Source organism: Mauremys mutica, chromosome 3, assembly GCF_020497125.1.
Source record: "Mauremys mutica isolate MM-2020 ecotype Southern chromosome 3, ASM2049712v1, whole genome shotgun sequence".
NCBI lineage: Eukaryota > Metazoa > Chordata > Testudines > Geoemydidae > Mauremys > Mauremys mutica.
This window is the reverse complement of record NC_059074.1, coordinates 170,207,059-170,223,225: the sequence shown is the minus strand read 5'-3', so window position 1 is coordinate 170,223,225 and position 16,167 is coordinate 170,207,059. Positions and strand designations below refer to the sequence as shown.

General features: G+C 40.0%; 1 protein-coding gene across 4 annotated transcripts in view; it reads right to left on the bottom strand.

The window, feature by feature from the left end:
• EML4 (EMAP like 4) overlaps positions 1–16,167 on the bottom strand; it is a 259,496-nt gene that overhangs the window by 152,910 nt on the left and 90,419 nt on the right. For 2 of the 4 annotated variants that reach the window (XM_045009992.1, XM_045009993.1), the window contains exon 1: positions 4,417–4,544. The exons of 1 other annotated variant lie outside the window; for it this stretch is intronic. In XM_045009992.1, the coding sequence (XP_044865927.1) occupies positions 4,417–4,483 (67 nt within the window). In that variant the 5' untranslated portion in view covers positions 4,484–4,544. Of the gene's footprint in view, positions 1–4,416; positions 4,545–16,167 lie in introns of those variants that run through there. One more of the 4 variants, XM_045009995.1, reaches the window with a different exon arrangement.

Sequence of the window (16,167 nt, the reverse complement as noted above, 5' to 3'; positions counted from 1 at the left end):
AAAAATTAATTCCACATCTGCTGGACAAAAGAATTGCCATGAATTTCCTGGGTGATGGAGACACAAAGACTGCTCCCTTTCCAGAAACTGCAGAATGCAACATTAGACATTCCACCGTGTGTACAACTGTCCATCCCAAGGGTAGAGTGACTCCATACAGCTCAACTGCTTTAGGCTGCAATTTGGCACAAAGGAATGACCTCAGCTGAGATAACTTTCCCTTTCCACTGCTATCATAGCACAGAGCAGAGTATTCCCCAGCTAACTGAGTAACAGTCACACAGGGAAGAACTGTAAAATACTACTACTTAGCATCTATGAAAGTGCCTCTTCTCTGACAATGCCCAACATCACACAGTGATTCAATGGTATAGCCAGCACTAGAGCACAGAGGACCTATCTCACAGCCCCTTTGCCTTAACCAATTCCACAAAACACTCCCTCCCAGTTCCAACACATCAGACTCTCAATTACTGAAAGCTATAGAGAGGAAAAGAATAGAGGAAACATGGATACAACAACCCCCTTCTCTCTTATGTTGGGGAAGAGAAGCTCTCCTGGAATCGGGAGCAACTGATAAGAGAAATATGACATCTAGAGTGTCTGGGCACTTTCTTCAATTCCTCCTCTCTCTCCCTTCGCCACACTCTAAAGGCTTTGTCTACTCTGCAGATTTACCTATCATTGGCCAGTTGCCAGAGTAGCTGCCAAACTCTAGTGTAGACTGCCAAATCTGCAATAAGCCACGATTTGCACCCACACAGCTTACCTTGGCTTGAAACCAGTACTCGCTGCACCAGATCGAAGGTATAACAAGAGCCAATGGTTGGAAGTTGAAGCTAGACATCAGACTAGAAATTAGGCATACACTTTTAACAGTGAGGGTAATTAACCCTCACTGAGGATGACTGGAAGAATTTATCAAAGTTGGTGGTGGATTCTCCAACACTGGCAATTTTAAAATCAAGATTGGATTATTTTATTTTATTTTTATTTTAATATACACCTCTAGTTCAAACATACATTATTTTGGGGAAGTTGTATGGCTTGTGTTATATACACAAGACAATCACAATGATGATCTCTTCTGGCCTTGAATTCTATTAATCAAAATGGAGCTTTTCCTGCTTAAAATAGGAATTTAAACCAGTGTACTTCTATTGGTTGCTAGGCTCTGATGGATCTAACCAGGGTAAAACCCCAGAATAGCCAAGGCTGAAGTAAACTCTTTTAATATATATATATATATTTCCAGACTACAGGACAGTCAAAAGTCATCCATCTTTCCAAAAACAGCTGCATAGCAGTCGGTGTCATTAGAATTTGCTTACATTCATTAAAAAAAGTTACAATGTAGTTTGAACTACTCAGACCCCAATAACACACTCCCTACTGGATTTTTTTTTTAATTCCTTAATTTTGCTTGCAAGTAAATTTATCTTCTCTGGTACAAAACAAAAACCTCAATTCTGGGCTGAAACAACATATATCAGCCCAGAGCTAATTTTACAGCCAAGTTCTCTCAGAAGATGCTATTACAGGGACACTGACACTGTTTTAACTTTAAAAGCCATCCTTATAACCAAACATTTGTGGAAAAATTGCCGCTACTTTTGTCTAGCACAAGTAGTTTAAATTTGAATAAGCTTCTCTGCCAGGTGTGATGTGATATATCCCATGCTATAAAGGAAGTGCAAGTGCTCCACTCTTTAGCCTCATTTATGATGAAGGAATCTATTTTTAGTGAAAGCAGGGGATGAGTGCTTGAATGTATGCACTATAGAATCTGGAAATAGGAATTTTCTCCACTTATTGGGGAGAAATCCTGATTTCCTTCTCCCCTTCTCCCTCCCCCACTCATTTCTGCCAGTCACAACTACAACATGAAAACAATTACAGATAGTGGTAAAGCAGAGTGCCAAAAGCTTGCCTAGACATAACTAGCCTGCCACAAGTACTCCTGTTCTTTTTGCAGATACAGACTAACACGGCTGCTACTCTGAATCCTGCCATCAGTGGCAGTTTTGCCAAACAAAGTAGAGCCCTTATTTATGCAAGTAGCCCTTTTATGGGGTCAGGTTCTTATAAGGCGTGAGTCAACCACTGTGATCAGACCAATGTTTTCTGCACCTTGTATCTAAAATGTATATTGTGTGTATGTGTGTTGTTTTTTTTAAGCATTTCAGAGTTGTTAAGCATTTATACAAAGGAGATAATTTTAGGGGGAAGATCAAAAATTTGACTTATAATGGCAACCCAGTTTAAAACTGTGAAGAAGCAGCAGCTTCTCCAAAATGCTTGTTACTTAAGCTTGAAATGCTTTATTTTCAAAACAGAGCAAATTCCTTCCAAAATTGTATATAATACAATTTCATAAGAACAATGTTTTTTAAAAAAATTGCAAAGTGAAAGCTATGTTCCACAGAACACATATAGAAACAAATGGTAAGTTAATTTGTCCAATGAGGGCTAAAACCTCAATTATGACAAAGATCCAATACAAAACTGAATTATAAGAGCCTTGTTTTATTATTTGTGTTTTTGTTTTAATCAGAGACTTTAACTTACATTATATGCATTATACATTACATTGTGTGTAAATTTACATAAAAGATTCAAGTCATTCTCTTAGACTACAGGATCAAGTATGATCCTTTTGTAGTCCCCTGCTTCCAATTAATTAAAACTAAAATTGCTGTTGTTCGAAGGTAGAAAGGGGCACATATTTCCAACACACATTAGGATGGAAATATTTAGAAAGATTAACAGCGAGGTAAACTTCAGACACATTCACAATTTGAAATTTCATGTTTGCCTTTAAAAATCACCAGCTTGAGATGACACCTGGATTTTTTCAGAGGATTATTAAAACCTTATTTACTAAGGAACATAAAAACATATGGGAGTTTTTGCTGAATAAGGTGCTACTCAGCATCAACAAGCATGGACAAATATGGCCCTAAGTATTTCCATAGAACTTAGTGCCCTTTGATTTCTGTTCTGCAGATACTTAAAGAGTTAAACAGCAGCCTTCTTCATATTGCTGTACTTTCTGGGATTGTGTAACAGTGCAAGGGATTATGAGAAGCACTAGTATTTTTTTAATTTCCAATTCACTCCCCTCTGATTGCAACATCTTAATATTACATTCTGATTAACTGTGGGTGAATGCTTTGAATTCTGCAGCAGATAAAGTACAAGTACATTTCCCAGTTTAGGAACTTACCAGTTAAACATGCATTGAAATCTACTGCTCTGAATATGTACCGTTACATTTGGGAAATGTCAAAAAAAAAAGTTAAAATATGGAATTAATCATTTCCTGTTAATCTTTTATCTTGAGGCTGTAAAGCATGTGATTTTGTACATGTACTGTTGTACTCATATGAAAATTGTCCTTTATGAATCAGTAAGCAAAGCAGTACTTTCTTCAGTGAGGGATGTGTGATTTTGGGATGAGTATATATTTATTTACTACCCAGCAGTATTTTCATTACTCTAATTTGTCTCAGAATATTAAAGATCTATCTGAAACTCTTTATGAAAGAGCAGGAACCTTACAGATTGGTGTGATAACAATTGCTTAAACAAAGGAAGTTTGGGTTGAAAGTTTTTGCTACTCTTACTAAGGCTTCGGTCAAAGTTAAAAATGAAAAGGAAGACAGAGTTAAGTTTGAGAGGAGAACATGCCATGCCATGCAGAAACAAAAATTCAGCATTGCACATACTTGAAATTTCAGCATGCGTGGTTATTTTAACTACTTATTGTGAATGACTCTTTACTGCCTCCTGCCAGAGGAGCCCAATGCAGGGGCTTAATTTTTTTAATACAACGCTGACATTGAAATAGACAGTTTTCTAAAGCATTTCTCAGTGAAAGGCTTACATAGATCATATATTAATTTGAAATATATCTCTGTTTAAAAGGAAAATCATTATGTGATACATTTTATGATCTAGCATGCTATTTTCTGGGGTGGGGAGGGGTATTCACACTACAAAAGTCACAATGCCAAGAGTATTTTTCCATCAAACATTTAGTTTAATTATTCCCTCTCTATTAAGTATTTTATATTGTACATCTACACTAGTAAAAAGTTGTTTTGTTTACTTTCTCAGGGCCACCATGCATTCCGTTCTGTAAATTACAGTATAGTAAGCTACCTTCATCTCTGAATAAGCACACCTTGTCGGCTGTAATGAGGGTGCAGAGTTACTGATGGATGCAGACAAATATTTGTCATGTTATTTACTTGTGCATTTTTTTTTTTGGTGTGGGTTAAGGGGAGCAGCAAAGAAAGAGTTGGAACTCATTTTAGCAGTCTTTAGCACAAGATTTCTTTTGTCATGATTCATAAGAACTTTCAGAGACTGCACTGGCATTCCCAGTAAAAAAAAAAGATAGATATACTTTACCAGTGCAGAAGTTCATAAGTGCTGAGGAATCACATACTGAAGCAAGACAAGGCAAGCTGTCTTCCATTCTTGTCACCTATGTTACAAGTACTATAAAACCAGTTGTGTCTACGTTTCTCGCTGCCTTCCCAGACAGTTTCAGAGCAAATCGCAGCTCTGTAAATCTGACGGCATACTTTGAATTCTGAGGAAATCCTCCCAGTCCAGATGGCCCACCACAAAGCACTTCTGTGTTGGCACAAATAAAAACTCTTTAAGATAGGTCTCCTCCTCCTGCCTCTCTTTGCACTCTGAGCAAGAGGAAAGCTTCTGCTTTTGAGAGAGAGAGAGAGAGAGAGAGAGGCAAAAGGGGGTGGGATGCAGACAAACATCTGAGACTGTTTCAGGGAGTGGCTAAATCTCAGACATCAGAAATACAATAATAAAGGCACTCACTAACCCATGCACTACAGCAATTTGTCACAGTGCACAAGCTACCAATTAAAGATCTCAAATGTTACAACTCTGTTACCTCTGTTTTAGCAAAAGTTTGGGGAATTTACAGAATTCTTACTAACTAGTTTTCAAAATAAGGGGTGGGGAAAGGCTATTGTTTTCACACAATTAGGGTCCATTCCTACCCCCATCTAAGTCAACAGGGATAAAATTGGGCTCTTAATTTAGAGACCTGTACCTCTGATATTTCTCCTTCAGATTAAGTTATACTGCCACTTGTCCTCAATGTGTGCTAATCCGCAGGTTTTTCAGATTAGTTTTTACAAAGTTAAAAAAGCAACAACTGAATTTTTATTCACCTACATAGACCTGAATAAACAATTACAGTTAAGAATAACTAACCATGAGGATTTTGTTTGTTGAAAAGCCAACAAAAACAGTGTAAATGAAAACACTTACTGTCCCAAAGTGTTGGTTTGCTCATGTATTACAATCAATAAAAAATTTAACTGCAACCCAACAATGCATGAGAAAATGGAAGTGATATACCAATTTTTGGTATTTTCATACCATATCTTTCAAAATTAAAAAGTAATGATACCACTGGCAATATGCTTATATGCACTGTTTTACAATAAATTGAATTGTAATATCCTAGTTTAAAACTAGCTGCTTTTGCAATGCTATCATTCCATTAAGTGTGAGAGAACTCATATTACAAATGCATTACAGTCTATTTAATATGACCATGCTTTTGTCTGTCTTGAAAAACCAAGTAGAGCCAGATGAGAACTAATGAATGCAACATGTGCTCATTCTTTTGGTAGCTGTGCCTGAAGCCAACTGGCAGAATGAATACAGTAAGATAAATGTCAAAACAAAGGAATCGGTGGTTACATATTGCATATCTTTTCCCTTATATCTCAAATATGCTTTAAATAATCTAGCACTTTCAAAGCTTTGCAGAACCATAGAAAGGCAAAAGTTAAATACCTGTAGCAAACGAGAGAATAAAAAAAGTGGGGTATCAGAAACAAAAGCACGCTGGGGTCAAGTCTCACCATTCAAAAGGCAATGGGCATGTGATACTGTCTGAGTTCTGAACATCTCTCACTCCTCTGATGTGAATTGTTCTTTGAGAGTTTGTGACAACACATTCTTAAAAGTAAAAATAATACACAAGATGATGTTTTTCAAACTCAAACTCCTTGAGCTAAGTCGATTCCAGCAAAACTATGTGTTTTGTAGCAACTCCTGAAAGCTTCCCTTTGTGGAAGGAAAGAATTTACCGTATAGGAGATTCAAACAGAAATAAACAAAAAATCAGATGGGCTATCACCAGGACACTCAAGTCTACACAACTCTTGCACCAGTAAGCAGAAGGCAGAACGGGAAATCACCTGAGAAACTGGATGGTGGAGAACTACTGAGACAGGGAATCACTTAAAACCCTACTCCACCTCTGTTTCTTGTAACATCACTAAAGAGAACAAAAACAAGCAAAATTGAAATTCAGAATACTGTATTTGGACCAACAAACAGATTGTTGGGTTTGCTAAGTGGTACAGAATAGAGGAGGGGAGTGAAAAGAGACCTAATTCCCTACTTTTAAAATTGCTCTTGATGATCATAAAATATAACTAATTGTACGTGATAAACAGGAGACACTCAACTGAAACATGGCTTTAAACAATAAATTAACTTTGGATTGTTGGATTTCTAGCATAAAGGCAGAATTCTTGTTGCAGGACGCAACTAAGAGCTTGTATTGTGCATATGGGAAATTAAATGCTAATGTTTCCAGATGTATGACCTTTGACACAAAAGATTTTTAGTTCTGATGAAGAGGGATTTCTTAAAAGAAAACAACAACAAAATCCCCCACTATGAAGCTACATTAATGCAGTATTTCCAACTAAGCTCACAGCCTCCCACTAGGGTTGCCAATTTTGGTTGGACGTATTCCTGGAGGTTTCATCACATGACATAATCTTTAATTAAAGATTAATCTTTAATTCCTGGAGACTCCAGGACAATCCTGGAGTGTTTGTAACCTTACCTACCACCCACCAGAGCAAAAAGTGTATTTTCTGAGGTACTAAAGAAGCAAAACACACTATTGGAATATAGAGCTCAGAATACAATTTTGAATAAAGTTTGAAGTAAAACAGTACACTTTTTTGTCCTTGTCTTAAACTGTTTATTGTTGAAATGGTTTGCTGACTAGTGCTGACTATTGACCATGCTGTTCAACAAGATAGTTATGCCATTGTAGGTGTCTGATGGTTAATTATAGAAGGACTCCAAAAATTCTATGCACTCAGTGCATGTGGATGGATGGGACAGTGAGAAAGGAATGATAGCAAAACCACTCCATGCCTGCCACTCTGCCCTGCTCCCCTAATCATCACAATACTGGAGATGGGGCTTGCTAATGAATATGTGTAGCCACTTTCAAGCCTTCCTCCAACCTACTTTACCTTCAAAACAACACTGTGCAATAGGGTGGAAAGAGCCTTCTCTGAGTATAGCTGCACACGAAGAACCCTACATCCTGTGTCTCTTTCCAGTCACCCAGTGGAAGTCCATCAGTTCCACTGCCTGTCTGGCCTTCTGCACCTGTGCAAAGGGGAGCAATATTTGCCATAAACATATTCAAGTTATAGCTAGTGTGATATACACCTTCCCTTTTGCATATCATCTGATATTGCAGACTTGACTCATGGAACTGATGCCAGTCATTGCAATAAGATCTTTGTTACCATACAATGTGTTCATTATAAAAAATGGCATGAAAGTTACACCCCAGTATTCATGCAAATCCACCTGCTTCCTATTTTTTTCAGGATCCAGACAAATCTTGTTCTCTTTGGCTTTAAAACTCTCTTGGACGCGGTCTTACTTATCTCATGAACTTTGCCCCTTAAGTGGCTTCCACCCTTCTAGCTGGGTCCTTAATCTGTCGCTTCAAACAATTTCACCACTGCTAGTGCAAGAGCTTTCTCTTTTGCAATTTCTTTTCTCTCCACATAGTCTTTTCCATTTCCAGCTCTTCAAAGCTTTTCACTCTTAACAATCATCTCTTACTTTGTTTCTCCTCTTCTCTGCTATTATTTAACTCTGGGGTACTGGCACTTAAAATTAAAAAGGTCGTAGAGCGGTTTTTAAACTAAGGGCTAGGGGAAAGCTGACAGGTGTGGAGGAGCACGTGGTTCAGACAGAGATATCCCTTAGGGGAGAATCTATTAATGGAGATTCCCTATGTCCTAGTAAGGAGGAGAGGATGGAAGATGTAAAATACAGGTAAGATCTGATGAGAAACAGTCAAAAGACAAATAAGTCTCATTCAATTACATTATGTAATAGCAGACAGCTAAAAAGTGACAAGTTTTTAAAGTGCTCATATACCAATGCTAGAAGTCTAAATAATAAGATGGGTAAACTAGAGTGTCTCATATTAAATGAGGATATTGATATAATAAACATCACAGAAACTTGGTGGAATGAGGATAATCAATGGGACACAGTAATACCAGGGTACAAAATATATTGGAAGGACAGAACAGGCCGTGCTGATGGGGGAGCAGCACTATATGTGAAAGGAAGTGCAGAATCAAATGAAGTAAAAATCTTAGATGAACCAAACTGTACCACAGAATCTGTATGGATAGTAATTCCATGCTCTAAAATAAGAATATAGCAGTAGGGATATATTACTGACCACCTAACCAGGATGGTGGTAGTGACTGTGAAATACTCAGGGAGCTTAGAGAGGCTGCTAAAATAAAAAAAAACTCAATAATAATGGAGGATTTCAACTATTCCCATATTGACTGGGTACATGTCACCTAAGGAAGGGATGCAGAGATAAAATTTCTTGACATCTTAAATGACTGCTTCTTGGAGCAGCTAGTCCTGGAACCCATGAGAGGCAATTCTTGATTTAGTCGTAAGTGGAGCACAGGATCTGGTCCAAGAAGTGAATATAACTGGACCCCTTGGTAATAATGACCATAATATAAATTACATTTAACATCCCTGTGGTGGGGGAAAACACCACAGCAGCCCAACACTGTAGCAGTTAATTTCAGAAAGGGGAACTACACAAAAATGAGGTGATTAGTTAAACAGAAATTAAAAGGTACAGCGCCAAAAGTGAAATCCCTGCAAGCTGCATGGAAACTTTTTAAAGACACCATTATAGAGGCCCAATTTAAATGTATAGCCCAAATTAAAAAAAAAACATAATAGGAGAACCAAAAAAGTGACACCATGGCTAAAGAACAAAGTAAAAGAGGCTGTGAGAGACAAAAAGGCATCCTTTAAACAGTGGAAGTTAAATCCTAGTGAGGAAAATAGAAAGGAACATAAACTCTGGCAAATGAAATGTAGAAATATAATTAGGAAGTCCAAAAAAGAATTTGAAGAACAGTTACCCAAAGATGCAAAAAATAATAAAAAAAATGTGTAAGTACATCAGATGCAGGAACCTGCTAAACAACCAGTGTGGCCACTGGGTGATCCAAATTCTAAAGGACCACTCAAGGACAATAAGACCATTGTGGAGAAACTAAATGAATTCTTTGCATCAATCTTCATGGCTGAGGATGTGAGGGAGATTCACAAACCTGACACATTCTTTTTAGGTGATAAATGAGTCAGAGAATATCAGGGTTGGAAGGGACCTCAGGAGATCATCTAGTCCAACCCCCTGCTCAAAGCAGGACCAATCCCCAGACAGATTTTTGCCTCAGATCCCTAAATGGCCCCCTCAAGGACTGAACTCACAACTCTGGGTTTAGCAGGCCAATGCTCAAACCACTGAGCTATTCTTCCCCCAGATTGAGGTGTCATTAGAGGAGGTTTGGGTACAAACTGATAAACTAAACAGTAGTAAGTCACCAGGACTAGATGGTATTCATCCAAGAGATCTGAAGGAACTCAAATGTGAAATTGCACTACTACTAACTGTAGTCTGTAACCTATCATTTAAATCAGCGTCTGTACCAAATAACTGGAGGCTAGCTAATGTGACTCCAATTTTTAAAAGGGGCTCCAGAAGTGATCCAAGCAATTACAGGGCTGTAAGCCAGACTTCAGTATCGGGCAAACTAGTTGAAACTATAGTAAAGAACAAAACTGTCAGACACATAGATGAACATAATTTGTTGGGGAAGAATCAACATGATTTCTGTAAAGAGAAATCATGCCTCACCAATCTACTAAAATTCTTTGAGGGGGCAACAAGCATGTGGACAAGGGGGATCCAGTGGATATGGCGTACTTCGATTTTCAAAAAGTCTTTGACAAGGTCCCTCACCAAAAGCTGTGAAGAAAAGTAAGCAGTCATGGGATAAGAGGGAAGGTTCTCTCATGGATTGGTAACTAGTTAAAAGATAGGAAACAAATGGTAGGAATAAATGGTCAGTTTTCAGAATGGAGAGAGGTAAATAGTGGTGCCCCCCGGGGTCTGTACTGGGACCAGTCCTATTCAATATATTCATAAATGATCTGGAAAAAGGGGTAAACAGTGAGATGGCAAAATTTGCAGATGATACAAAATTGCTCAAGATAGTTAAGTCCCTGGCAGACTGCAAAGAGCTACAAAAGGATCTCTCAAAACTGGGTGACTGGGCAACAAAATGGCAGATGAAATTCAATGTTGATAAATGCAAAGTAATGCATATTGGAAAACATAATCCCAACGATACATCTAAAATGATGGGGTCTAAATTGGCTGTTACCAAGAAAGAGAGCTTGGAGTCATTTTGGATAGTTCTTTGAAAATATCCACTCAATGTGCAGTGGCAGTCAAAAAAAAGCGAACATAATGTTGGGAATCGTTAAGAAAGGGATAGATAATAAGACAGAAAATATCATATTGCCTCTATAAAAATCCATGGTATGCCCACATCTTGAATACTGTGTGCAGATGTGGTCACCCCATCTCAAAAATGATATATTGGAATTGGAAAAGGTTCCGAAAAGGGCAACAAAAATTATTATGGGTATGGAATGGCTGCCATATGAGGAGAGATTAATAAGACTGGGAGTTTTCATCTTAGAAAATAGACCACTAAGGGGGAATATGATAGAGGTCTATAAATTCATGACCGCTGCCCCCGCTGCTCCTATTGGTCGGGAATACGGCCAATGGGAGCTTCAGGGGCGGCGCCTGCGGATGGGGCAGCACATAGCAGAGCTGCCTGGCTGCACCTCCACGTAGGAGCCAGAGGTGGGACAAGCCGCTGCTTTCAGGAGCTGCTTGAGGTAAGCACAGCCCGGAGCCTGCACCCCTGAGCCACCTTCCCATGTCCCAACCCCCTGCCCCATCCCTTATCCCCCTCCCACCCTCCGAACCCCTTGGTCTCAACCTGGAGCCCCCTCCTACACCCCAAGCCCCTCATCCCCAGCACCACCCCAGAGCTTGCACCCCCAGTTGGAGCCCTCCCCGCCACCACACCCCAGAGCCCCCTCCCGCACTCTGAACTCCTCATTTCTGGCCCACCCTGGAGTCTGCACCCCAACCAGAGCCCTCACCTCATCCTGCACCCCAACCCCAATTGCGTGAGCACTCATGGCCCGCCATACAATTTCTATACGCAGATTTGGCCCTCGGGCCAAAAAGTTTGTCCACCCCTGAGGTACACAAACTGCATATATAATTGCATATAATTAATCTTGCAATGATCTATTATTTGGATTCATGTAATGTGTATTTTTTTTTTTGGAATGGCAACATACCAGTAGCGACTGATTCAGTTTTTTAAGAGTCAATGTTCTATAATCATTTAATAGCTAACAGTTTTTCAACATACAACTAGCAGCAGTAGTGTTTCAGTAGATAACCTATCTTCATGCTAGCCAAATATGGCATTTCAGTAACTGAATATATCTTTTTACTATATACTTTATTGCTTTTCCCCAGTGGAAAGGCAGAAAAGCAGTGATTTCTTTAATAACTGACCAACCCAATGCTTTAAGAAGATTGTTAGACTATTTTATTCCCTTTTCTTGGAAAAAACCTCTCTCTTCAGAAACCAATATGTCATTTTAAAACACTTTTATATACTTGATCCCTTTCCTGGCAAAACTGATCAACCTGTTTTATTAGATGAATCACAAGAAATAACTGAACAAATGTAATTAGTTCTAAAACATATATTTCAATTAAAAATATGCTCACTGGCTGGATCAAATATATTTTCACAACGCAGCAGGGCATCTGTGAATAAGAGTCACTTAGAATGGACAAGAACAGCTTCCAGGATTTAATGCTTTCATTAACCCAAGGCCCCAGGTTTCCCAGTGCCAGAGATTGCTCAGGAAAAGTCAGCTAGAGAAGCTCAGCTACATTACAATCACTCATTTTCAGATGGCCAACGTTCCTCTTCTCTTGCTTCAACTCAAGGTCCTGGCACTGGAATGAAGTTTTACTAAAATCACATTTTCTGAAGCATTAGCACACACAGTTTCATAGTGCAAGATCTAATAAAGCTCATGTCACTGTCAACACAATGAGGAGAGAAAGAGTTGACACAAAATAGAGCAGAAGAGCAATACAAAGAGATGGAAGAGAGCGCGCATAATAATTCTTAACCAGCAAGTTCTTCAGGGCAGGCACCATATCTTTGTACATAATTACACAGAGATGAGCACAATGTGTCCCTCATTCTGAGTGGGGCTTCTGGGTGCTACTATAATATAAATACATCCCCTACCCCGATATAACACAGTCCTTGGGAGCCAAAAAATCTTACCGTGTTATAGGTGAAACCGTGTTATATCAAACTTGCTTTGATCCGCCGGAGTGCGCAGAACCATCCCCCCCCACCCCCCCCCGGAGCACTGCTTAACCGTGTTATATCCGAATTCGTGTTATATCAGGTCGCGTTATATCGGGGTAGAGGTGTATTGAACAAAAAGAGAGGGCAAGGTGTGCATGAAGTAGAGAAAACATTCTAACAGAAGGAAAACAGTCCAAAGTACATCAGACAAAGCATCTCTTTTATGGCCTCTTATTCTGGGCATGCATTCCAGGTCATTTTTGGCTAATGACATTTGCCATGCTATAGTGTGGTTGCCTGAGTGCATATAACATAATGGCAGCATCACTACCAGAGAATTCTCTATTTTTGTCCAGAGAGCCTTACTATTTCACCTCAGGCCAAGTTTGTTTCACCTACGGAAGTTCTCCACAAGTGGGAGACTCTAAAGTCTTATCTTAGCAACTACTATATACTTTAAACTATACACTGTTATAATATTAAGTAATATATTAATTTTTCTTTAAGCAATCAGCAAAAGTTAGATTATTGAAAACAAACTAGTAACTGATAGTATTAGTCACTCCAGAGCTATGGTTATGGAAATGACTAGCAGTCTGATTATTTAATTCATTTCAACATGAAGAAAAACATAGCCATTTGCAGCGTATTGTGGCGGGGTTGCGGAAGAGGAATTACTGCAAAAATACAAAGTGATTTCAAAATGCAATACTTTTTTGGTTTCCAGAAATACTACATTGCTTAAAAGTTAAACAAATCAAGTTTAATTCCAGCAAACCAAAATAAAATAAAATAAAATAAAATGTGGAGTCTATCAGCTAGTAGAAAATATAGACTACTGCAATGTCTGATTGTTGTACCATCCTTAAAATGTATTTGTACCTGCCAATTTAAATGTAAACAATAGCAATGTGAAACCAGTTTGATTACCTAAGACCAAGTCTATGTTTGTACAAGACTCCCGTTTGTCATCAGGTAGGGTATTATCACATTAGGTGCTCAGTGGATCAGAAAATCTCAGATTAAAAGGAAATAAAATGATGGTACATCTACTTACAGGATAAAAATAATCTCTAGTAAAGAGGCCCAACGCAAGGCCCTCTGAACCTCTTAAGGCGCACACTAGAGTTGCCAACCCTTTCAGTCCATTGGCGCAGCGGGGCTCCCTCCCTGCCCTGTCCCCATCCCGCTCCCAGAAGCAGCCAGCACACCTCTGCGGTCCCTGGGGGGCGGGGGGGGTTAGGGGTATCTACACACTGCCCGTGCCCCAAGCGCCAACTCTGCAGCTCCCATTGGCCAGAAATTGCGACCAATGGAAGCTGCGGAGGCGGTGCCTGCAGGCAGGGGCCGCACATGGCGCCCCCTCCTCCCCACTTCGGGGTTGCAGGGATGTGCTGGCCGATTTTGGGAGGGGCACAGAGCTCCCTGGCCCCACTTACCTCAGGCAGCTCCCAGGTTGGCGGCGCAGCAGGCTAAGGCAGGCTCCACCCCTGAGGAGCTGTAGGGATGTGCCAGCCACTTCCATGAGCAATGCAGGACCAGGGCAGGCAGGGATCCTGCCTTAGCCCTGCTGCACTGCCGCCTGGGAACCGCCAGAGGTAAATACCGCCTGGCCAGAGCCCACACCCCTCCCCGCCACACCCCAACCTCCTGCCCCAGCCCTGATCCCCCTCCCAGAGCCTGCACCCCCCTCCCACACCCCAACTCCTTGCCCCAGACCGGTGAAAGTGAATGAGAGTGGGGGAGAGCAAGTGATGGAGGGAGAGGGGATGGAGTGAGCACAGCAGGGCCTCGGAGGCAGGACGGGGCGGGACCTCAGGGCAGGGGCGGCGCAAGGGGGTGTTTGGGTTTGTGTGATTAGACAGTTGGCAACCCTAGCCCACATGTAGGCACACGGGAGTGGGGAGGGGAGTGAGTAGCTGCACAGGACAAGCACAAAAGATCACTATGGGTGCTGGCAAGGGTTGAAACAGGGTAGGTGTCACGAATCTGTGCTTCTGAAGAACCAGTAGTCCTAGTAGGGTGTGCAAATTGCAGACAGGCTCTGGCGATCACAGGCCTGGGTTAGTGGGAATGGCCTCCCAAATCTCCCCATGCTCTACCTGCACAGAACCCAAATACTCAGATTCTGTGGAGGTGGAGTGACTATTATCCTTAGTGTGCATTCATGGCCACATCTTAAGCATGAGATACTAAATGTAACTACTATCTAGAGAGTTAAAATCACAGTGTCACACTTTAAACAAACTATTTCAACACTTCAGAGTCTGACCTTATCAAAATATCATTTACAGCCATACAATTCTGAAACATCACATGTAACAGCTGTACAGTCCATAAATTAACTACTCTTCTGATGCCACAGAATACTATACAAAGTCATTCAAGAGGAATCTACACAGAGCTTCATATCTGTTTCATTAACAAAGATATTTAATAGCATGCTCTATCTGCACTCATAGCAAAATGAGTCACAATAAAACAGATACCACGATTCGTTTGCAAATGTTGAATAAAAAAAGTGGTGGTATCTATTGTGAAATGTCAAGACATGACTTGCGACCCATATCCTTGGAAGCACTTGAAAGACATCATGCATATTTAAAGAAACTGGGTGTAGAGAAACTCTTATGACTTTTTTTAAATGAGATCTCTCTCAGGCTGTGTCATTTTTTCATAGCTACATTCCAGCTTCACTTTTATGCTTATTTAAAATAAAATTTTATACCTGAGAGGTGGACCCAAGTAGGTTATAGTTAAATGGTCACTGAGGAGAAATCACACTTTCATGTACTGTTTAAAACAAAATTACCCCAGAGAACTGATTGGCTCATGGAACTGGCAATGGGTTACAGAACCTTTCACCTTTAAGCCACCAGATCAAATTGTGTATGACCAGAAGTCATTACCATCTGAAAGTTGCTCTGCTTCTACATAAAAGATGCTGTTGGTCTCTGTACCATTCCAAGTGGAGAAGTGTTCATATTACAAAAACCATCATGGTTAAGACCCTTGTTTAATGTCTGAGCAAGGTATTTCTTCAGGTCAAGGTTGATGCCCATTTAACTAAGGAAATGTATGCTGCCACTGGCTATATGCCAGTTCTGTGGATATGAGAAAATAATTCAATCTTCAGGACAGACAGCAAATCCTGTATTCCTTTTGCAGCTATCCTCCAAACTTCACATGCACATGCCCACAACAAACAAAGACAGTCTCATTTCATCCAAACATCAGAAGAATTAATTCCCTGACCCACATTTCTCAGATATTTAATCATTCAGTAAACCTACTGCTTCTAGAAGATCCTCTTGTTAACACTACCTCAAAGGTTGTTTCCATTATGATATAGCTATTATGTTGTAAACGGAAAGCACCCTCTAGCTATGATCTAAATATACAGCTCATTTCTGCGAGGCAATCTAGAGCAAGGTGAAGTGCAACTCTCCTCCCCTTGGGCTTTGAGTATATCTCTTTTTTTTACAGCACTGGCATTCTCACTTTACTGGAAGAATTAAGAATGTAGAAC